Here is a 23,547-nt window from a genome sequence, read left to right as displayed (position 1 = left end):
GGTCTCCTTGGAACTGGAGTTCCGGGCAGTTGTGAGCTGTCCAGCATGGGGGATGAGAAGCAGTGCAGAGAGTAGTACCCTGCAAGAGCAGTTCGTGTTTTTAACAGCTGAAGCCACCTTTCCAGTCCTTCAGAAGAATTTTTCTGATTATGGAATTCAATAAACAGAGATAGTTTTGATATTCTTCTTTAAGTAGGAATAGGCAAAGTGTGTGGAGTAGTGTACACTAATGTCTAGGAAAGCAAGCTCTAGTAAGAGAAATAACTACCATACTACCTATATAATCCCAAAATGGATATTGACAACACGGTAACGAATTGATTCATTCATATGCTTATAGTCAAAATATAAGGTAAACTAATGTAAGATGAAGTCTTACTGGTGTGTTAGCAATTCACGATCATGTTTACACATAAAAACTGGCATTGGGGTTGGGGATTTAGCTCAGTGGTAGAGCGCTTGCCTAGGAAGCGCAAGGCTCTGGGTTCAGTCCCCAGCTCCGAAAAAAAGAACCAAAAAAAAAAAATTGGCATTGTGTCATTAAGCCAAAGATAACCAACGTGCATATGTGCTTGTACACACTTAAATACTGTGTTGACGGACTTAGAAATAGAGCTATCTGCTTCACAACAAAAATGACATTCCAACTTTAGACCTAAAGTCCTACAACTTTAGAAATAAAAGAACTAGGTAGGGACTTTTAAAACTTAGTTCAATGACACTATTTGCCAGTCATGCATGAGGTCCTGTTTTCAATCCCCAGTACAAGGAAAAAAAAAATGTACAGGTAAAACTAATCATCCTACATATAAAGTTACAGGGTGAGGAACACGCTAGGAATATAACCATTCTAGCCTAGAATCTTGATTGAAAACGACAGAACCACACTTTGGCCCAACAAAGAGAAATATCTTGCTTTGTGCAATTGTCCGCAGGCAAGATGGTTCATTAAGGTGCTATCTACGTTCCTGTCTGCTGTCATCTGTCTCTTAGCAGCACCTTTAAATTTGTCTTCTATCCAGCATTCTAGTTCCCTTCCTGTTTCTGTGAAAACAACCAAAACAAAACAAAAACAAACTCCTGTGGGCTGTGACGTGCTTAGCAGTTAGGATAGCCACATGAGATGCATCTTTCTTCCTTCCTTTCTTTCTTTCTTTCTCTCTCTCTCTCTCTCTCTCTCTCTCTCTCTCTTTCCTTCTTTCTTTCTCTCTCTTTCTTTCTTTTTCTCTCTCTTTCTTTCTTTCCTAACAACATGTAAGTATTTCATCGTCCTCAAAGAGCCCACATTGTCCTTGTGATCAGGATCTTGTTTCTGGAGCCAGGAAACTGAGGTCTCTCTCGTCAGGCTGCTGCACGGTTCCCTCGTCAGACACACGGATGCCATCCAAAACCTTCCTGATAGCCTTGTTCCTAACTGTTGTGGCTGAATCAGAGCCGCTGAAATGGAAGAAAGCTCAATATCATTTCCTTCAAGGATTAATTCATCCTGCGGGGCTTGAGAGACAGAACAAGCAACGCCTGTCCTCATCTGAACTCTGTGGATTGGATGTATTTTTCACCCAAGGAATTTCGGATTTCATCCAGAGACCCATTCTCCTGAATAACGACCTTGACAGGGAAGTGAGCATCCACAGACCTCATCTTGTAATGGAAGCCCAGTGTCACACCCTTGATCATGTTCTGAACACGACTGCAGATGGTTCTGACAGTGGCCACTCCTTTCCGTTACTCACCACCACCACCACCACCACCATTTGTCATCACAGAGCCTTTCCTTTTCCTTTCCACAAAGACTCAGCTCTACATAGATGTGATTGAAGTCCCTCCGCAGAGTTCCCCTGGGGCCCTTCACAGTGACCGTGCGCCCCTTCAGAACGATGTCGACATTTTCTGACTGCTGAGAATGGTCTACATTCTCTCAGTAGATTGGGCGAAGAGCGAGATTTGTCTGTCAAATATGCTTGCTTTATTCACACACACATATTCCTTAATCTACCATGCTAATATAAAGGCTAAATATACGTCTCTCTAAGTGGGAACAGTTGGCTGAGGCAGGGTTTTCTCTGATTCATCATCCACACCAGGAGGATGGCTCTGGTGGAGGTCATTGAGCACATTTGTGGGTGGTTATCACTGACAGGTGGACACATGATTTCAGCAATGGTGCCATAGGTTCAAAGGTCTCCAGAGCCAGGGGCATATACAGAGGTCAGTCTCAAAGTACTCTTGCCAATGGGTATTAATATCATTGATCGGAGAACAGCATTGCAATCCTAGGGGTTACCTCCAAAGCTGCAATTTTTTCACTATTGGGGTTCACAGCTTAGGGCTCAAATCAATGCCACCTTGAGATTAGTTCATTAGCTATCAAGGCCTGTCTCGGGCTTGGCTGTATCTGAGCTGCCTTATGGCAGCTTTCATGCATTGCATTATTCCAAATCACATCAAATGGTTCCAAGTTACACAGAATGGTCTCACTTATGTCCCCAACACTGGCCTAAAATGAAGTGGGGAGGAAGAGTGTTATTTGGTTTAAACTTTCAAGTCATAGTGTCTCACTGAGGGAAATCCGGTCAAGACATCTAGGTAGGAACCAGTAGGCAGGTCTTCTGGCTATTCCTTACAGCGAGCATTACCTCCAACCAGGGAGCTCACTCAGAGCCAAGAAACGACAGCAGAAACCACCAATGAGTGTTGTGAAGGCTCGCTCACTAAGGCTCCTCCTTTCTAATATCACCCAGGACTACTTGCTACCTTAGGTGGGAATGGTGCCCCGGTGAATCCCACATCAATTAACAAGACAATCCCCTAAATACAGAGCCACAGGTCAATCTGAGCCATACAATTCCTCAGTTGAGGCTTTCTTCCCTGATGACTGTAGGCTATATCAAGGTGACAAGGATAACTTGACAAATTCAGAAAGCAAAAGTGGCCAGTGAGAATTCTAACTTCATATACTAGAACCTCAGAAACTTCAGAGAGAGATAGCATTCTTTACTCCAACTGTTACTTCAAAACATGCTGGGGGTGATCTCCATTGATTCAACTTGAATAAACTGTCCACACGTGTTTGGTTTTGATTATTACTGCTGTGATGAAACACCATGACCAAAATCAACTTGGGGAGGAAAGGGTTTATTTCACTCAGTTCCATATAACAGTTCATTATCAAAAGTAGTGAGGGCAAGAACTCACGCAGAACTAAACCCTAAAGGCAGGAACGGACGCAGTGGCCATTGGAGGGGTGCTGCTTTCTGGCTTGCTCCCTGTGGCTTGCTCAGCCTGTTTTCTTGTCAAACCTGGGACCACCAGCCCAGGAATGGCAACAGCTACAGTGGGCTTGGCTCTCCCCAGGAATCACTTATTAAGAAAATGCCCTACAGTCTTGTAAGTACTCTTGTAGTGATTAACTCTGAGTATGCATTTGTACATGTGCACGGATACTTCTCTTTTTTTAAGATTTATTTATTAAATCTTTTTTAAAAGATTTTTAAAAGAAACTACGGAAGTAGTTTCTTCATTGAAGTTCCCTCCTCTCGGATGACTTTAGCTTGTCAGGAAAATTATAGCAATAAAACCAGCCAGTACAACATACAAATAATTATCACTTTTCTGGACAGAGTGCTATGATTGGCTACGTTGAGCAATAAGCCCATTTCCAGAACTGAGAGAAGCAGAAGAAACCTCTCTCAAAACAGGAAGTAGATTCTTCACAAGAGAACTGTTCCCAGAATTCAAAACTGGAAGAGGGAAAATGGTCTGAGGGCAGATAAAATCTAGAACTGTGGAAGGACTCTGAGCTTACTAATAGCCAACAAGTTACTACACACGGCAATCAGACAGACGGAGGAACTAAACACGTTCATAGCTACTGCAAGCAAAGTCACATTTTTATCATACGTCTAAGAGTTTTCCACTTGAAGTATCTGTGCAGGGCTGGAGAGATGGCTCAGTCGTTAAGAGCACCGACTGCTCTTCCAGTGGTCCTGAGTTCAAATCCCAGCAACCACATGGTGGCTCACAATCATCTGTAATAGGATCTGATGCCCTCTTCTGGTGTGTCTGAAGACAGCTACAGTGTACTCATATACAAAATAAAATAAATAAATCTTTTTTAAAAAAAAGAAGTATCCGTGCACATGTACAAATGCATACTCAGAGTTAATCACTACAAGAGTACTTACAACTCTGAAGAGGAAAAATGTTACGTTTTTATCGATGGTATAGTTGGTGAAGTGTGTTAAATCCATACAAAGCAATACTGGTCGGCAATGTAAAAATGGGACTTTTTTTTTTCCTTGCTAAGGAAAGATGTCTATTAGGTGTGTCTGGAGGAAGTTTTCAGGTTTGGTTAACTGAGGATGAGCACCCACACTGGCTATGGCGGGCTGTGGTCACAAACAGAACAGAAAGATGAAATGAGTAATGGCTTTCATCTGCTTCCAGCTGCAGATGCAATATGGCCATCTGCCTCAAGCTTTGGCTGCTATGTCTTCCTGGCTGTTATGGACTATATCCTTAAACTCTCAGGCAAACTTCCTCCCCTAAGCTGGTGTACCTGCTAATTTAATGTCCATTGAACCCAGCTAGAGTCATCAGAGAAGAGGGAGCCTCCAATAGAGAATGTGCCTCCATAAGATGGGGTTGGAGGCAAGCTTGCAGAGCAGTTTATTAAGTAGCGATTGCTGCAGGAAAGCCCAGTCCATTGCGCATGGGACTATCCCTGGGCTGTCGTGAGAGGCCACACCTGCCACCTGGGGCCATGATGAGATCCTATCCAGAACTGCTCCTTAGGGTCATGTCTGGCTCTGTGGGGAGCCAGGTGGATGTGGAGAAGTTACATAGCTGCCCCCACCTCTCATTGGATGTTGCTCTCTGGAGAGCTGGCCCCATTTCCCACCATCAGCAGCACTCAGGAGATCGGGACTCAGGAGCCTTGCCCAGGCTCGGTGAAGCTGGCCCTGGGGTAAGAATAACCCAGCTCCAGGGTCATGAGTATGGGAAAGCTCAGCCTGCCACTCAACTACCATGAGATGGCCCAGGTGGAGAGACTGAGACTCTCCTTCTTCCTCACCACCTGCAGCAGTTGGGAGAGCTGGCCCCAGTGTCGAGAGTGGGAGAGCTAGTGCTGTCCCTTTGAGCTGCAGCTCCAGGAGAACGGGCCCTGCATATCACCTGGGCAGCACAGTAGGTGTGGCCCTGGCAGAGGTGGTGCAGATAAGCCAGACCTGAGGGAGAGAATGTAGAGCTGGCCTGACATTTATCTGCCATGAGGTGGCATGGGTACAGGGGTGATGTCCTTCCCACTTGATACCTACAGTAGCTAGAAGAGATGGCCCTGTGGTCCTGAGAGCAGGAGAGGTAGCCCTTCTACCTCACTGTCTGTAGCACTTGGGAGAGCTGGCCCTGCACCTCGCCTGGGCAACACAGTAGAGCTGGCCCTGATGGCCAAGGCACAGAAAGGCAGCCTGGAGGGTATTGGAGTAGGAGAGCTGGCCCAGCCCATCACAGTTTGCAGCACATGGAAAAGAGGGCCCCATGCCTTGACTAGACAACCCAGCAGAGCTGGCTCTGGATCTAGGTGTGGATATGGGTAAGCCAGCCCTGAGGTTGTGAGAGCAGCCCCTGCTACCTGCTGATGGTGGCACTTGGTGGCCTAGCCAGAGCAGTGCTGGAGAGCTCTCAGTGATGGTGTAGATAGGAAACGCCGGCAGGCTGAGCAGCTTAGCCACCACCCAGGCCCAGATCCAGGGCTCTATGTTGGCCCATCCTAACATCTGCATCATCTGCAAAGAGTTGGGACTCGTGAAATGGCCAGGCCTACTGTTCTAAAGCTTCAGTATCTCCATGACACAGGGAAACAGCAGGATAACTAAGTCCCAGTGAGAATCTAATATTGATGGTGTCGCAGATGCCAGAGATCTTGAACTAGACCGTTGACTCATCACAGTGAGGCAGTGTATGAAGTGCTCCTTTTCCAAACATTACTGATTTTAGTTAACAATAGAGCATATATATTGCAGATTGATAGACAAAGGTTAATGTGGTTGACTTTAATTTCTAAAATCTTTCTTGTTTTCATACTAAATAGTAATTTTTTATTATTTAAAATGTTTCCCTTGACATTATTTTCCGGTTTTTTTTCTATTGGTATATGTATTGATCCTATCACAGCGAGCGTACCTATACAAGCATGTGTCAGGGGAGATCGTAACCTTCTGGGCCCAGTAAGAACTCGTTCCTTAGCCTACAGCCTTTTTTATTTTATTGATGTGAAGTCTGGAATGCTATGCTTTAGAATCTGTCAAGCTGTTCTTGTATTGATTGGTTTGGTAAGCCCTCCATCATCCCTTACATCATTGCCTACCACTTACTTACTTTCCATTTGAGTCACCAAGTCTCTCAGAATGTTATCCTTCTAGAACGCTGAGAGATTGTGCCTCCAGGAGCTGCCCACTTGATCTTCACCCCAGACTGGAAGGGAAGTCTCTCGTGGTCAGCCCTTTTGTTTAATTTCCTATTCTGTCCCATGGAGTTGTCCATTTAATACCAATACCACACAGTTTTCATTATTTCAACAGAAACGCACCTGCATTACCAGGCCTAACTTGTTGCTGTTTTTACACAAGAATTTTCCTGTCCCACCCCCCAGCAGTGTTGGAGATCAAAGCTGGGGTCTTGTACGTAGTATTCCCTACTCTGCCCCTGAGCTAAGTCCCAGCCCCAGCTCACGTGCCTTTTTAAAAATAGTAGTCACTACATTCTTTGGAATTGCCTTGGCCATTGCCCTGGCTAGCTCACCCAATGGCCTAGCCAGCAAGGGGCAGGATCAGCTCTCCTTCTCTCAGGTCCTTGGGACAGCTCACCTACACCCCCTGCCATGAGGGTCAGCTCTACTGGGCTGTCCAAACTAGGGGCAGGGTCAGTTCTCAGAAGGAGGATAGCCCTCAAGGGATAGGGCCAGCTCAGCACAGTGCCTCAGGTGGCAGTCCAGATAAGGGACATTGCATGGCCTTTGGTGGTTTCTCAGGCCTGGGACATCAACATAGACCCCAGCTGTCATAGGACCACAAACCCAGACATGGTCCCTGGTAGTAGCATGGGCCCTGGTGTCCCCATATCCTCAACATGCTATCTGGTGGCAGTCCAGACCATGAACATGGACGTCCTCTTGGCCTTTGGTGGCAACTCAAGCCGTAGACATCGACACAGACATGGACCCAGACATGGCCCTTGGAAGCAGCCTGGTCCAGCACCTCATGATGGCCTCTTCACATCTGCCTGTTCCTCATCACCTTAAGTCTCCAGTTCTACCTCTCCCTGCAGTGTACGAGCCCCTCGGCTTTGTTTTCTCTCCCATCTCTCCACCATGCCATCTTTCCTATGTCTCCATCACACATCCATCCATCATAGAGGTACCCATGGCAGAGGCTTGAGTCTCTCCTCCAGCCTCTGCAAGCTGGCATGACTGGGTGTGTGCTTGGTCATCTTCCTTTGGTCTGCCCTGGGAGCAGATGATTTATGCATATTTTAAGACACTTATACTGCAGTAGGTTTCATGACTCTTAGCTTTAGCTTTCCCTCCCCAGATTCCCTTCCTTACCTGCTTCTTCCCTCTATCTCCTCATTTGATCCTCCATTACACTACCACCCCATCCATCCATAACTATCTATTCTATTTCCCCTTCTTACAGAGTATGGTCTAATTGGTTGGCTAATTGGTTCCTGTCATTTTGGCTCTGCAGTTAAGAGCACTTGCTGCTTTTCTAAAGGACTCAGGTTCAGTTCTCAGCACCCATACATGCCTATCACAATAGATTCAATATCTCTGGACAGCAGGCGTTCCCAAGCAGTCCTTGGGTGTCTCTGTGCTTAAACGCAACCTTCTTAAGGAGGCAGAGTTCACTTTTGTCTGTTTGAACCTAAGCTTTTGTGCTGATAGTCTGACTCCTGCAATGAGTGACTATTTGAAGATATTGCCAGAAAGGACAGGGAGTAGATATGGGGAGAAACCAATGCTCAACCAAGGAAACCCAGAGCCATGAGGGTCCCAGATGGCACTGCCTAAGGCTCCTGCTTCCTATGGGTTCAGGAAGTGAAGTACAGAGGTCTGGAGTTTGTCTGCTTAGGAAGCAAGGTGAATGGCCCATTCTGTAGTGGTGAGCAGGGCCTCTGTGGGCCATCCCCGCCTCTTCTACCAATGCTCATTCGTCTCAAACTTCCTTCACCCTCACAGTGTTGGTTGACTTTCAGATAGAGCTCTTTTATCATAGGAGCAACTGGACTTGGACTGTATGTGACCAGTCTGTCATGGCCTGGTGGGGACAGAATGACATGCTTCCTGCCTGTGGGATGGGGACAGCAGGCATGGGTCTCTATGAGTGTTGATGGCTGCCGTGGACATAGTGTTTGTTTGTATACTAATGTACATATTTCATGTTCCTCTGAGGAACATCCTCCATGTTAATGTTAGACTCCATGATAATCTGAGACAGCATGAGTCAGGGAGGTGAAGGTGTGGCTAGTGTCTCACCAAAATGGTAAAGGCTGGGATCCTCAGGACAGCCCTTAAGGCTATGGATAAAAACTCTAAGAACATGGGCTCAAAAATATATAACTTCTCAAAAAATAAGGCTGCAATATGAATTATGCCTTGAACACAGCGAGTCTAGGTCCAGGTGTGATAGAAATGGTCATTTCAGGACTGGATCCCACCCAGCTAGCTTATTGCCTGTGCTTAACAGAAGCAGACAAATCTCTGAATTCTTTTGCAATGTTAAAAGGAAGTGTGTAGTTGCTGTCTCCTAAGAATTAAGGTGCTGGGTCACCAGATGCTGATTCACAGGATAATCAAAAGGAGAAAATGACTAGATTAATATGTAAAACAAAAGACGGGGCTTATGGTTTGCAAGAGATGGGCTAGTCAGAGAACTTTTTAGAATAGCAAGAGAGAACTGCTTGGAGAACTGTCTCAAGCAGAACATAGAGAGAGATAGCTGTCTGGAGATCTCCAGAGAAAACAGATCAGAGAGAAAGCAGGCTGTAAAGCTGTCTCCAGCAGAGCATAGGCTGCCATCTTGGACTCAAGATTTGACTTGGAGCCATTTTTTTTCAACACTCCCAAACACCCCTTCCTCAGAATCCCTCTCCAAGCTGAGGCTGGTCCTTGGCAAGTAGGACATGAAAAATGGACAGGAATTGATTCTGTCCCCTTCTAAAGCCAAGACGCAGGCCCCTGTTACAGATGTAGGAAAAGTGAAGTGGAGCAATTTGCCCAAAGCTCCTGAGATTGTTCCTGGACTGACGAAAGCCTTGGCGTAGGACTTGGCACAGTCAGGATGCAGAAAGGGCAGCTCTTAATTTTAATAATAGAACTCATATCTCCTCCAGCCCGGCCCAAGCTCCCCTTCTCCGCTGTGATTGCTGTCTTTATGCCAGCTACTGTTTGATTATCTGGTTGCTTAAAATAGATTTTGAAGTCTATATTTCTCCACAGTGACCTTGGAGATGATTGAATGCCAGTGGTGTTTCTCTTGGGTTTTCATTTGTTGTTTTCATTGCATTTGGGGGTTGGGAGAGATGCAGAGAGTAATACAAAATTGATTCTTCTTTCTGATTCCTTCATGTTGTGCTTAGTTGAGCACATCTAACATTTAAATAGGATTCCTTTGGCTACCGAGAAATGCAAACATTCTGGATGCAATTAACCTCAGAAATACGGGCCTCCACAAAGCAAGATGCCAACTCATGCTGATTACCTCACCCTTTCCTGGCAGGTTTGGAGGCTCTGCGTCTCAACTGTTGTGTGTGGGTGCTCAGGAGATGGAGAGAGGGCTCGGCAGTTAAGAGCACTGGCTGCTTTACGGGACCCAGGTTCAATTCTCAGCACCATGTATGGCCGGTCACAAGAGTCTGAAACGTCAGTCCCCTCTTCTGGAGTCTAGCTTCCATGGTCATCAGATACATATGTGGTGCACAAACATAATGCTGGCAAAACACCCACGAGAATTAAATAAATAAATAGCTTAAAAAGGAAGACCATGGTTGGTTAGGAACATGCATAGGGTGTACATTTTAATGGTTTTGCTTTTTTAAACGGAGGGCAAGAGGTTTTTTCATCCTGCTGGTTCCTTTTTTTTTTTAATTTTATTAATTTTGTGTATGTGAGTACACTGTTGCTGTCTTCAGACACACCAGAAGAGGGTGCCAGATCCCATTACAGATAATTGTGAGCCACCATGTGGTTGCTGGGAGTTGAACTCAGGACCTCTGGAAGAGAGACCAGTGCGCTTAACCTTTGAGCTGTCTCTCCCGCCCCATCCTGCTGGTTCTTAATATACCATGTAATGCTATATTTTGCATGTAGCAAATACTCATAAATTTAGGTAGCTGAACAGATTCTCAAAACAACAGTGACCGCGATAACATATTGTGCACATTCAACCATGTTGAATTTCTTCTCAAACTTATGTGAGATATATTTTTCTCTTATTGTGTATTCTCAACTTGTAAAATACATTCACAATTATGGTCACTTCTGGCCTTGGGGGAAGAAAAGCCTATAGTTTAAAAGAGATATAAACTATAGCAAAAAAAAAAAAAAAAAAAAGACTTGGAGCTGCAATATTGACTGGGCTCACACGCTCCGCCCCCTTGCATCATCATATCCCACAGCTCACGCCAACACTGCCCAACAACTCTGACACCTTGTCTTCTAAGCCAGACGTACCTGCCTCTGAACCTTGCCAATCTGTTTATTCTGAGCTTTCCGTGTTTATACAGTAATGCCCTGCAGGTGTGTTTGATATCACCTCTCTGAGCTAGAGTTGTAGAGCAACAGAAACAAGGTACAAACCAAACAAAACACGCCAACGGACAGGACTTTGACTGTCTTTATTTTAGCCCTATGGCTTAAAATAAAATGTTTCCAAAATGAGGTACTAACAGAACCTGGGAGGAAGGTGGTGGTCAAAGCTTGAGTGAGGACAGACAGTTGCCCATTTGCTTGGAGGATGCCTAAGAGGCATGTGTGTTGGGACTCAAGAGAGTGAATCAAAAGGGAAAGAGTGAGGTCTAGGATGGGTCAATGGGTAATGTGTTTGCCACACAAAATGTGAAGCTCAGAGTGCAGATGCCTGCCCAGAATCTGCATAAAATCAGACATGGTACCATGGGTTTACAATCCCAATGCACCCAGGTAGGAGGTGAAGACAAGGGAATCCTCAGAAGACGACAGGCCAGTTCAAATGGCATGTTCATTGGTAAATAACACTGTCTCAATGTGAAAGGTCACCTTAGACCGCCCTCTGACCTTCACAGGTACACTGTGGAATGAATGCACTCATATACATAAACAGAGAGACAGACAGACAGACAGACAGACACAGACACACAGAGAGAAACGGACAGAGGGAAATGTTTAAGTTGAGAAGCATGCAAAGGAATTCCTTTACAGAATAGTACACCTGAGGTGAGGCTTCAGAAACCACAGTGGTTGCTTCCCCTTGTTCTATGCCAAATGGAGAAGCTTCCAGCTTCCAGGAGTGCTTGATAGTGTTTAGATACGTTCCCTGGAGCATCGGTAATGAAGGACACTGATGTCAGACACCCAGAGGAATGAGAAGGACTGGCTACTGGCCTGCAGGGGCCAAGCAAAGAGGAAGGAGGCAGTGGCTGGGCAGAAGATGCAGGTCCTTAGATGGGATAAAGATGTGCGTGTTTTCCTCCATGGGTGCTGGTGGGGGAAAAGCCCAGGTCTTCTGCAAGAGGAGTAAGTTCTCTTAATTGCTGAGCAATCTCCTCAGCCCCAAATCACACAGATCTTCTAACACAAAGAGGCATAAAGGGTTTTGTTTCCAAAGTGCAAAGGGAAACACCATCTCTCACTTCTCAAGGTTTACTGGAACAAGCTGACAGATTTAATAGAAGGGAAAGAAGACAATGTTATTAATGTGCAGAAAGACAAAAGCAATAGAATGGGGAGTTGCAGAAGTGAGACACCTCACTAGCCAGGAAGCTCTTAGAAACCTATGCTCCCCCTTTTCTGTAGAGAGCAAGGAGTCTGTGATGGATGACTTCTGGCCAGGTGTAGCCACATTCCCCAGTACTCGGAGGTCTGAGGTGTTGTTTCCTTTCCTTTTCTGGACTCATCCCATTAAGCAATCACAGAAAGCTTTCTCCTTACACAAATTTCTCTGTGTGCCATAAAACACTATATGTGTATTTGTGTGGGGTGGGATTCCACCAAAGGATGAGAGGGGAAGGCAGACAGTAATGACCAGGGGTCATATTGGGTTCCTCCCTTGATGTATTGCCAAAGAGAAAGAGAAAATGAAATTGGAAGATCCCAATTAGACTATTATTTCTATGATGCATGGTATTGAAAAGAAATGCCCTCATCTGAAGCTCTTTCAAGGGCTATTAGCATGATTCATGATTTCTGGGATAAGTAATTCGTGGGACAGGCACTAGAGATGATGAGAGAAAGAATCAGGTTACTCTATGATGCCCCCACCACCACTGCCATCATCCTGAAGTGGGCCATCCTGGTTCAAAAATGTGGCCATGTGCCCTTCAGTCTGAAGCTGCTTATGACCATAGACAACCGTGTGAGACCGAGAGGTGGAATAGCCTGTTCTTCCACTGGGGATCGTGTTTCAGGGAGCCTGGAATGTGAGGAGAGTCAGATTCAGCCCATTAGTCAACATGCCACCCGGATCTCAGGGACCATGAGCCTTCATAACGTCTCACAGGCATAAGCTGTGTCTGTTTGCCCCTTGGGAAGATGGGAACCTGTTAGATATTTGCTATGTTTCAATAAAGAAAGCCAAGGCTAAGATACTCTTCCGAAACCAGAGGAGCCTCCAGAACAAATGGCCACATTTCCATCCAGCTGAAATGGTACAGAGCCATCTAACATATTCACTAGGAGCTCAGAGAGGCTGTGGACCATGTTTTCAAAACCTTAGTGAGGAACACAAACTGTGTGCAATTGTAAAAACAGTCCTTCCATTTTCCTTTTTCTCTTGTTCCAATTCCATATACCTTGTAGACTGCATCTGTCATTTCTTCTAAGGAAAGCCACACGCTGACCAGCCTTCTCAATCCTGTATCCCTCCCGATTTTGTCCTATACTTCTAATTTGAGAAGTGAGGTATGAAAATGGCAGTGTTGCCCAAGTAATTTATAGTAATGCAAAAGTTGGCTCCGTGAGCAGATCAATAGTCTTCACCAGACAGAGACACTTACAGAAAGTCATTATCTAATTGGAAATATGTGCCAAGGCACCAGATTCTCAGTGACCTTAACTGAACATTTCTTATCCCAGAAATCATGCTAATGGCCCTTGAAAGAGCTTCAGACGAGGGCATTTCTTTTCAATACCATGCCTCATAGAAATAACTGTCTAACTGGGATCTTCCAATTTCATTTTCTCTTTCTCTTTGGCAATACATCAAGGGAGGAACCCAATACAACCCCTGGTCATCGTGTCGGAAATAGAGAACCCTTAAACATCCCTATACTCCATCCCACCTGAACTCATTCTCATCTTGGGATAGACGTACGGCTGTCATACCATCGTCCTATTAGGGTTAGTCATTTGTTCTCTACCTTCCACAGAGCCAATGGGATCATAGTAATTTGTATTTCTTAGTGGATACAAATCGACAGCATATCTTTCTAAAACATTTCTTTCTAAAATGTGCTTATTCGTGTTGCTCTGATGTATAGGGGATTTTGCCTGCACATATTACCTGGGCACCACGTGCACTCCAGGCGCTGTCAGAGGGCAGAAGAGACGGTCCGATCCTCTGCAACTGGCATCACAGACGATTGTAAGCAGCCACGTGGGTGGGTGCTTACACCTCTCTTGGTGCCAGTGACATGTTCCAGACATGTCTAGATCATGATTGCCCGACAAGGAATGTATCAAGCTCTCATGGTATTGATGGTGCCATCGGGAGGTGGCGAACAGTGGTGAGGCAGAGCTGAAGGAAGTGGATCATAGAAGTTCGCACCTTCTTGCTCCTCCATGTTGCTTGTTTGGTTGCCTTGAGTTGAACAATTCTGCCCCATCACACCCTGCCACCGTGAGGGCCAAAAGCTCAGGAAGTGCGAGTGAAATGAGGAACTCCTGTGTGGGTTTTATCTGGTATTTAGGTCACGGCAACACAAAGTCTGACTGGCACACTGTCTTACCCGTAGCCCGTTCCTTACCAGCCCCAAGCAATATGGGTGCCCTTTCACTAAGAACTGGCAAAGGCCTCATCTTCAAAGTCCTCTGAAAACCAGACAGATGCAAATCCTAAGCTCAGCACAGTGCTCAGTAGGAGGCTGATAAACATACTCTTCGCTGACACACAATGCCAGGTGACTGAATGTTCTCTGGTCCTGAAAAACACACTAAATACACACACACACACACACACACACACACACACACACACACACACACAGAGAGAGAGAGAGAGAGAGAGAGAGAGAGAGAGAGACATGTGCCATTCTCTTAGTCAAAGAGATCCTTAATTTTTTTTGACATTATCTCTAAATTAACCCCTGAGTTCTAATTTACATAATTTTCAGACATATCAGGAAATCTATCCAAAAATCGAATGGGAATTGAGTGGGTGAAAGACTCCAAGGCACCGACAGCCAAACCTCCTTGACTCTAATGGTTTTCCGGTTCACCGCCAGACAGTGCCCTAGGCTTCTGCGCCAACACACTGTAGTAAATTTCAACTAGAAAGACCTTTGATATTTTTTCATCAAAAATTATACCTAACAGCTGGTGAATGCTATCTGTCCATCATCTGCTTCTCACGCCACTCAGTAAAACGCTTCAAGTTCACACCTCTTGTTTTACAGGTAACTTTATCAAGTAAAGAAACAGCAGACCCTGAGGTAAGATAGCAGAGTGCTACACATGAAGGTGTGTTTGAGTTTGTTTTTTTCTGCAAACTTTCATACCTTAGAAGGTGACACCATCTCTCTTCCCATCCTACTGAGCCCCAGATGAAGACTTATCTTTGAAAATATTGACTGATCCATTATGGGGGAAATAGTATCTTCATGTGGCTATTTGGATTTTTCTTGTTTTCAACTCCATTTTATGGTAGTTTAATTTTATAAACTTTTTAAATTTTATGAGGCATAAATACATATGAATCCTACCAATACATTACACCCTCTACTTAGGGCTGGCTTACATGTTTTGTTGAGAGAGCGAGAAAGAGACAGAGAAAAAGACAGAGACAGAGACATACAGAGACAGAGATAGGGAGACAGAGAGAGACACAGAGAGATTTTAAAGAAATGGAAACTTAAATATACCAACCCTTCCTCCTCTTGTGGTTTGTTGCAGAAAAGGGAATGGTTTGTAGGCCCTGAGAAACTGGACAGCAGTTGTCTCTTGTCAACAGAGTGAATGTGTCCTTCCTAACCAAGAAGCTGCTGAGCACAGACATAGGTGATGCGGGTTTGCATATGTCAGAACTAGTTTGAGCCTTGCAGGTCTCTACAGTTGTCCTAAAGCCAGCCACAGTTCTATGTCCCAGCCATAACAAGAACTGCATGCACCTCCATAAATACAGTGTCACCAAAACCCAAAGCCTAAGCTTGTTCTGGAACAAGCAGGTCCACAGTCAGGCAGAGCACAGTGCCTGCTGGCACAGGGCTTCAGAGAGTTGCATCAAGCAGAATGACTGAGGACTGTTGCAAACAGCAGAGACCACAGTCTGCCAGCCACTGTGACCCCCTCCCTGCTGCCTTCCCTCAACCTTTTTCCTGGTGAATCGTATCTAATATCTGGTGCAGCACAAAAGAGCAATGCCTTCTGCAAAAGACCGTGTCTCTAAAATTAGTGATTGGGTAAGAGAAGAAAAATCAAATTACCAACTATTTTAGACTAGGTTCTCAAAATGCAAACTATCAGTTTTGGACTTATCTGTAAACAAAATAACTTGAAGGAGGAAGCAGCAGACGAGGAGGAAGACACTGCAGAAGCAGCCTTCCTGCTTTGGCTAGCTTGTTTTCCAGACTCTGCCAATAAATACCACGTTATGGTGCGCTCTCCAGGGGCCGTGTCTTGAAAAGGCGGCGAAGCAGCAGCTCCGCGAAGGAAGTCACACACTCAGATGGCAGGTGTATCCGTTCCCTGTTGCTGTTGTAACAACCACAAACCAGCGACTGAAAATTAATCACAGTCTTAGCTGCTCACAATTCTGAAGTTCTGAAGCTTGAAATGGGAGGGGGGGTGTCTTCGGGTTAATGCTGGCGGTAGCTTCCCTATTGCGTGGTCAGTCAGGAGTTCTGTCAACTGCAGGTTTTACAGGACCTCAGCACTCGCTGAGGGATTTGGATGTAGGTGTAGGGTGAGTTGGGGTGGGAGCCCTTTCTGTCTGTCACAGAGGGAACCCTAGACTCCTTCACCTCCACACCACCCTCTCCTTCACACTTATCCTTACCATGACACCACCCCCACACCACGCCCTTTCACCTTCCTCCCATCTCGTGTCCTCCGCCTTCCTCCCTCTTCCTCCCTCTGTGCCATACTTCCTTTCTGAAGCGACCTGGCTCTTTTGGCTACATCTCTACTTCAGATGGAGCCTGTAGGTGGCTCACCAGGGCCCCCTGCTGAAATGCATCTTTGGGGCATTTCTGGGAGGGTCAGGATGTCTGCTGAGGGCAGCTAACCTCTGCTTCATGAAGCATCACAACCACTACCATCTGGTGTTTGGTTCCTGTAGCATGAGCAGCCATCAGGGCCCTCAAACCTCTGTGCCAACTGACTGGAATATTTTTGTATGAAAATTATTTTTAATAACTCTCTGGACAGTTTGCTAATTGTTTCAAGTTTCCGGGATTTATAATATCTGTGAAAGACAGAATTGGGTCCATGTGATGCTGGCAGTTGGCTACGTAGTGCTAGAACTGAATGGGTTTATTGAGTGAGGCCACTTGGAAGCAGACTGTGTTTGTCAGGATCAGTTCTCACACTGATGCTGCCCTGGCAGAGGGAGAGCAAACCAATTGCCGTCTCCATCAGTGTGCACACTGCCCTGCACTGCACCATTAGTCACACTAGCAAGACCTTATGATCTCGAAGCCCTGTGCATGCTTCTCAGACACAACACTCTAATCACAAAGTAAAGTGTTGTCAAAGAGGTCCTGTGTCGTAGTCACTGTAGCCCCAGAGTTAAAAACCAATAGTGCCATAGGTCCGAGGGCTAATAGCAGATGCTGTAAATAAATAAATAAATAAATATATAAATGTATATAAATGTAATTTATATATTTTATATATAATTTATATATAACAAATTTATGCATATATTTATATAATTATGTTTATATAAGTATATATAATTATGTATAAACATGTAATTATATTATATATAAATATATACTGCATTATATTTATAAATATATATATATATATGCAGGAAATTACACTCAACAATTTTCAAGAACACGATAGCTTTTGAGCTATGTAGTAGTTGCCAATAGCTTTTCCAAATTGCCTATGCTCTCCATGCAGAAGGCTTATCACACCCATGCCTTTACCACGTGATTTATCTCGCCCTCCTGCAGAAGCCATTTCCCTTGGTCATTAGCATTGGGGCTTGGCTGAGAACCTGATTTCTTTGTTAATGGAATGTAAGGTGATAGCATCCTCTGTCTTACCAAAGGCTCTCAGAGCTGTTGTGTGGTTCTCAGCCATGAGTTGCTTGCCTTCTCTTACAGCAATACAAGTCCTAGACAGTAAGAAATAAACTTCTCAAAAAAAAAAAAAAAAAGAAATAAACTTCTCTTGTTGTAAGGCCCTGGGTCATCATTGTCACTGCAGCCTAGCTAAACTAAATCTAAGAACAATGGATTAGATAAAAAATAAATAAATAAATAAATAAATAAATAAATAAATAAATAAATAAATAAAAGACCTTCCGATTGCAAGGCATCTTGGAGATTAAGAAGAAATAACCCAGAGTTTGGGGTTTTTCCCCCCTCGACTTGTTTGGTAAAAGTGGGAAAATTTCTTGTTGTTTAAGACAAGCTCTTCCATGTAACTCAAGCTGACCTGGAACTCAGTATGTAGCCCAGGCCAGCCTCTAACTTGAACCCATCCTCCTGCCTCAGCTTCCCTAGTGATAGGATTCCAGGTATGAGCCACCATGTCCAGCATTTTCTTTTTTATTACTTTTTTTTTATAGAATTGGATCATGTAAGGAAAATGCTAATTTTTAGAAGATATATTTGAGTCAGTTGAAATTTCTGTGGTAGTTGATATTTCTGTATGAAATGCCTTTGTCTCACATCGCTCCACAGTAGCAATTGAGCTGAGAATCGGTTCTAGGCTGGTGGCTTTTCCATGTTAGCCCTTTGACGCGGAGGTCCCAGAACGGTTACAATGGCACGCCTGCCCTCTGTGTAACCAACATCCCTCTGCTGGCAGCCCGTGTGACTTCTCAGTGCCTCCCACGTCTCTCTGAGGCTGCAGTGGGATATGTCTAGTGTGAACTTGGTTTAACCCTCAAACTGAAGCTGTACTATTCCTTTCCAGAAAATCCTCAGCCCTGGGCTCGTCCAGGTTTTCTGGTTGTTCTAGAATCCCTGGGAAATGTTATCTGTAGCGTCTCTGGTCCTCCATTTCCTCTCCCTCTTCATCTGTTTGTTCCCGTGTCCAACACCCTAGAGGACTCTGTCACATTCATCTTCCTGTTTCCCATCTATTTCTGATACAGTCTTTGTTTCATAAATCAGTTTTTATAGTAGCCCTTTTGATTCTGATTGATTCGTGTTGACTGGTTTTCACTGTATTTATTCTTTTGTTATGACTTATAATCCCATCAAATGAGTCCTATAGATGTGCTCGTTTTGTAGCTTCAGTTGTCTGGCTTGTCACCTTCTCCTCATGCTAACCTTGCTTGTGGACTCCTTCTTGGGGGATGATTTCCTCTTTGGACTAATACTTTTTTTAGTTGTAATTATTTTTGGTAAACATTATTTTTCCAGAGCAATCTCGGGAGCCCTGGGCTATGAAGCCCTCCATTTGTTCTGCTGAGGACTGTAGTGTCCTGTGGCTCTGGTTTAGGTTTTATTGTGACTCCTTGGATCCAGTTTCCCAATCTTTGTAAATATGATATATTCAGAGACCATGTACAAGGTCTGTATTTGCATGGGTTATTCTTTTCTCTCACACACGTGTTCATAAATATGGTAGCTTCTCACAATTTCTCTCAAGCAAGTGGCCAGTTTCAAAATATGTGTCAAAACTCCCCCTCCCCCAGACTTCCTGTCTTAATGTATATCCAGATAAAGCTCTGAGTTGTGAAATGCTGTTGTTCTGTGAGCTCCCTCCCCATCTCCAGACACCCCATTTGCTGTTCTAAAGTTTGATTAGCACCAAAGGCTTACTGTTATTCCTCATCTTCAGTGCCTCAGAAATGCCATGAGGTATAAGCTACTCCAATTAAATTTTCTTTTTGTCACGCACAAAAGGGAGACCTGAACATAGGAAGGGGACTAGAATTCCTGAGGTGATTATGTGTCAATATGGCCAACCTGGATAGAAATTTCCAGAACAGATCTAGTCAAGGTTTGCCTATAGGAGGTTTCCACGAAAAATGTTGGCGATCAGACCCAGGTCAGACCACACTGCCACTCCTTCACACTTTGATGGATCCCCTGACCCACTGTGTTGGGGAAACGGCATCAAGATCCACAGCGACTCCATCTTCTGTGGGATCTCTTCCTTTGTCCTCCATATTCAGCCCAGCCCACAGCAGGAGCATCCAAAAGCCTCCACAACAGTGAGGTTGCAAACCCAACACAGCTGTTCTGCGCTCAGGAAGGGATGGACTGGGTGTGGCTCAACCTTGATTGACAGTAGTAGAACTCTAACTGCTCCATCTCCTCAAGAGATGAGGGAGATGGAGGTTTTCAGAACTAAGAAGGACAACCTGGTATACAGAGTGGATTCTGCGACAGGCGCTATGACCTTTGGCCAAGGAACTCAAGGCAGCCTCACAGGAGGATACTCTTGGGAGCAGACAAGGGAGATTTCTCTGCCCTTCCTCCCTCAACTCTGTCTGGGGGGCTGCTAATTGTCCAAACTCACTTGGGAGCCGTAAGGCCAGGGAGCCACAAACATAGCAGAATCCTCAGCTCTGTGACCTCACCTCCATGCAGAAGGTGCTCGCGTCAGAGAAGAGGGAGTGCAGACACCAGTCTATGGGAATATGGCTGTTTACTCCTAGGTTCCTAAGAGGGACTTTTAGTCAGTCTGTCACAGTTTCAGTTAAAGCAGTCTTAGGGGGAAACATCATCATGGCTCCCCAACTCCTGAAGGCAGCATGTGGGGGGGGGCGAACCCATCTCTTCAATGTGCAGTTTTTCACTCAATCCCCTTGTGCTCAACTTACATCCATATCTCAAACTCTGCTTGGCAGGATTCTCTGAAGTTTTTCAAGGTGCTACACACACACACACACACACACACACACACACACACACACGTCTCCACCTTTAGCCCAGGCGGCCTCACTCTGTCTCGGCCTTCCAAGGTGGACTTGAGAGGGGGAGGGGTGATGGGAGGACTGAGGAGGACCAATGACTTCAGACACCAGCCAGCATTCGAAGCCTCGAAGCCTCGCTTCAGTCGAAACTGCTGAGTTAGTCCTACTTGATGCTCCTTCTTATACAGCGTGCTGTGTTCTCCTCGACTTTCCTATACTTGTAATCTCAGTAAGTTTCTGGAAAGAGGGAGATGCAGTTGATCCTCTATGCTTCTACAGTGAGCGAACGGAACTTGGACTTCTCTGAATTTCTGTTTTAATGGAATTTTAGATGTCGAGGGCACATGGAAGGGCTTTGGAAGATCAAGACCATCCTTACAGCTGTGGAGAAGCGGCCTCTACATTTGTTTTGCACACTTTTGGTCTCCCCCACATCCTTCCCACTTGCTGCTGTAGGGTATCAGTGCTGTGAGGACTGAGGGGTAAGGACCCCCTAAGCTGCGATAGGCTCCAGACCTGGTGTCCTTTGGCTTCTAGAGAGATCCTCTCCGAGGAAGTTCAGGACACCTGGAGCTCTGTCTGCTTACTTGGATATTTTAATTTTTTCTTTCCTTTTGTCTCTTTTGGGATAGGGTATCCTTCTGTAGTCCTGTCCTGTGATGCCCATCAATCCTCCAGACTGCACCCCTAGGCTGCCGAGATTATAGGCATGAGCACAATACATTCAGTTCAAGGCTTAAGGCAGCATTTCCCAACCTGTGGGTAATGACCCCTTCGAGAGTCGAATGACGCCTTCACGCTTTCATGCTGTTGCAAAATGCAAAACAAAACCACACTGAACCAGGTGTAGTGGCACACGCTTTTAATCCCAGCACTTGGGAAGCAAAAGCAGATCTCTGTGAGCAGGCTTATGCCTCTGTGGCCTGCTGAGCTCACTTTCCATAGCCGCAGGCGTCACCAGCCACCTGCCCTCCATTCAGCTGCTCCCTAATACTAATACTAATCCATTTTGTGGCTTTTTCCTCAGAAAGTTAGTGCTGCCAACCCTGGAGCTGTGTTGTGAGGGCCACGCAGATCCACATCCATATCTGACCTCATGGATGGACCAGTCAGAATCCAGCTTCGGGGTTGTTGCTGGAGTTCCTCAGCTCTAAAACTCCAGGCTATCAGCAATTTCCAAGAAATCAGCAAAAGGTCACCTGCTAAGCCTTGCACAGGACATTAAGAACATACAAGGCATGGCTGTGTCACCAGTGCCCTCTGCCAGTCATATCTAGCATTACAGCAGACTCAAAACTACACTTGCAAGCTAAGGTTCAATAGAGCACTGTTAGGGGTGGCTGCTGACCTCCAAACCTTGAACATTTGACCTTCAAGAGGCCCGTTTGATGGTATTACTCTCACCAGCAAACCTGTGGCTACCGAGGAACCAGAGACCTGGTGGCATCATGTCCTCAGTCATAGGTCTGAGGCCACTGAGTGAGCCTAAAGTCAGCCCTGAATATACATACATACATACATACATACATACATACATACATGTATGTATGTATGTATGTATGTATGTATGTATGTATATAGTGTGTATGTATGTCAGCCAATCATAAGCTGCAAGTTTCAGCCAATCATAGGAAGTCCCTAGATGAAACCATGCTAAATAAGGCAAGTGTGGAGCCTGAACCAATCAGGTCCTTTCTTTCCTTTGAGGCTGTGGCCAGCCTATAGCTGGCTGCTCACCCTGCCCAGTGAACACTGAAGGTCTTCCTCTGGCTCTGAATCAAATGACAAATTTATTTTCCTATAAGTTTTAATAGATCTGTATTCCCCAAACTCATTAGAGAAGGGCTTCTCACCAGGCCCTACTGTTTAGCAGGCTAATATTTTGAATCAGAGGATTTGCCATGGGAGCATTTAACAGCATCTCTGTCCTCCACTCACCAAATGCCAGCTGCAGCCTCCATGGTTGAAACCCCTGCTTTATACTTCCTGACAGACAAAGTCACAGGAGACTCACATCTGCACAGACTGACTGTGCCTCCCCACCTCCAGGTGAGGAAATGTCAACCCACTGAAGTGAATGACTCCCTCCTGAGTAATGTGAGCCGTGCTTTCCAAATCGACTCTGACCTTTGACCCTGCTTCTTTGCCATACCGAAGCTAGGGGCTGGAATGGATCTAGAGACAATCGTCTCCACAAAGCTTTGCTTTAGTCAGTGATGTTCTTCACAAAGAATCGGCTGTATTCTTGATTTCTGTCTGTCTCCCTCCCACCCCGACTGGCGACACTTAGACCCATGCTTAAGGAAAGACACTGGCACACGTGTGGAGTTCGGAGGACAACCTATGGGAGTTTGTTCTCTCCTTCTAGCATGTGGGCTAGAAGTCTGAATTGACTTAACTCTGGTTTCATACGTCTTCTCGGCATTGTGCTCAAAATTTTAATATAACTGTTAGAGGGCCCCAGCTTCACTATGGAAAATGGCATTGTCTTCGGTATAACCGGTTACCAATTTAGACATGGTGGTGAAGAGCTTGCTGCAGTAGCACGAAGACTCAACCTCAGACCCCAGCACACACATGAGGTGTGCACAGAGGTGTGTACCTGTAATGCCACATGGAAGAGGACCGCTTGGTCTTGCTGGCTGGCCAGTCTAGCTAATTAATGATGTCCGGGTTCGGTGGCGGTGCCTGTCTTAAAAAACAAGATAGAATGGGTTCAGGAAGACACCTGATACCAACCTCTGATCTCTACATGCAAACACATATATTTACACACGCAACTACTACATACACAGGCATGCATCTCACACACATATACACACAGGCATAAACTACACACACACACACACACACATACATACATACACACACACACACATACATACATACATACACACACACACACACACACACACACACACACACACACACTAATTTGTGTTCAGTAAAAGGAGACTTGCGGGGCTGGAGAGGTGGCTCAGTGGTTAAGAGCACTGACTGCTCTTCCAGAGGTCCTGAGTTCAAATCCCAGCAA

The 23,547-nt window shown here is 45.3% G+C and overlaps 1 protein-coding gene across 1 annotated transcript in view; it reads right to left on the bottom strand.

Annotated features, from left to right (window-relative positions):
- Positions 1-1,198: 1,198 nt before the first annotated feature.
- The window catches only part of Rubcnl (rubicon like autophagy enhancer), a 65,190-nt gene continuing 42,841 nt past the window's right edge, over positions 1,199-23,547 (bottom strand). The window contains exon 14 of the mRNA XM_039093953.2: positions 1,199-23,205. Within this exon, the coding sequence (XP_038949881.1) occupies positions 23,165-23,205 (41 nt within the window). The 3' untranslated portion in view covers positions 1,199-23,164. The remainder of the gene's footprint in view (positions 23,206-23,547) is intronic.

The sequence above is a fragment of the Rattus norvegicus genome, chromosome 15, assembly GCF_036323735.1.
Source record: "Rattus norvegicus strain BN/NHsdMcwi chromosome 15, GRCr8, whole genome shotgun sequence".
Classification (NCBI taxonomy): domain Eukaryota; kingdom Metazoa; phylum Chordata; class Mammalia; order Rodentia; family Muridae; genus Rattus; species Rattus norvegicus.
This window is presented reverse-complemented; position numbering and strand designations above follow the sequence as displayed.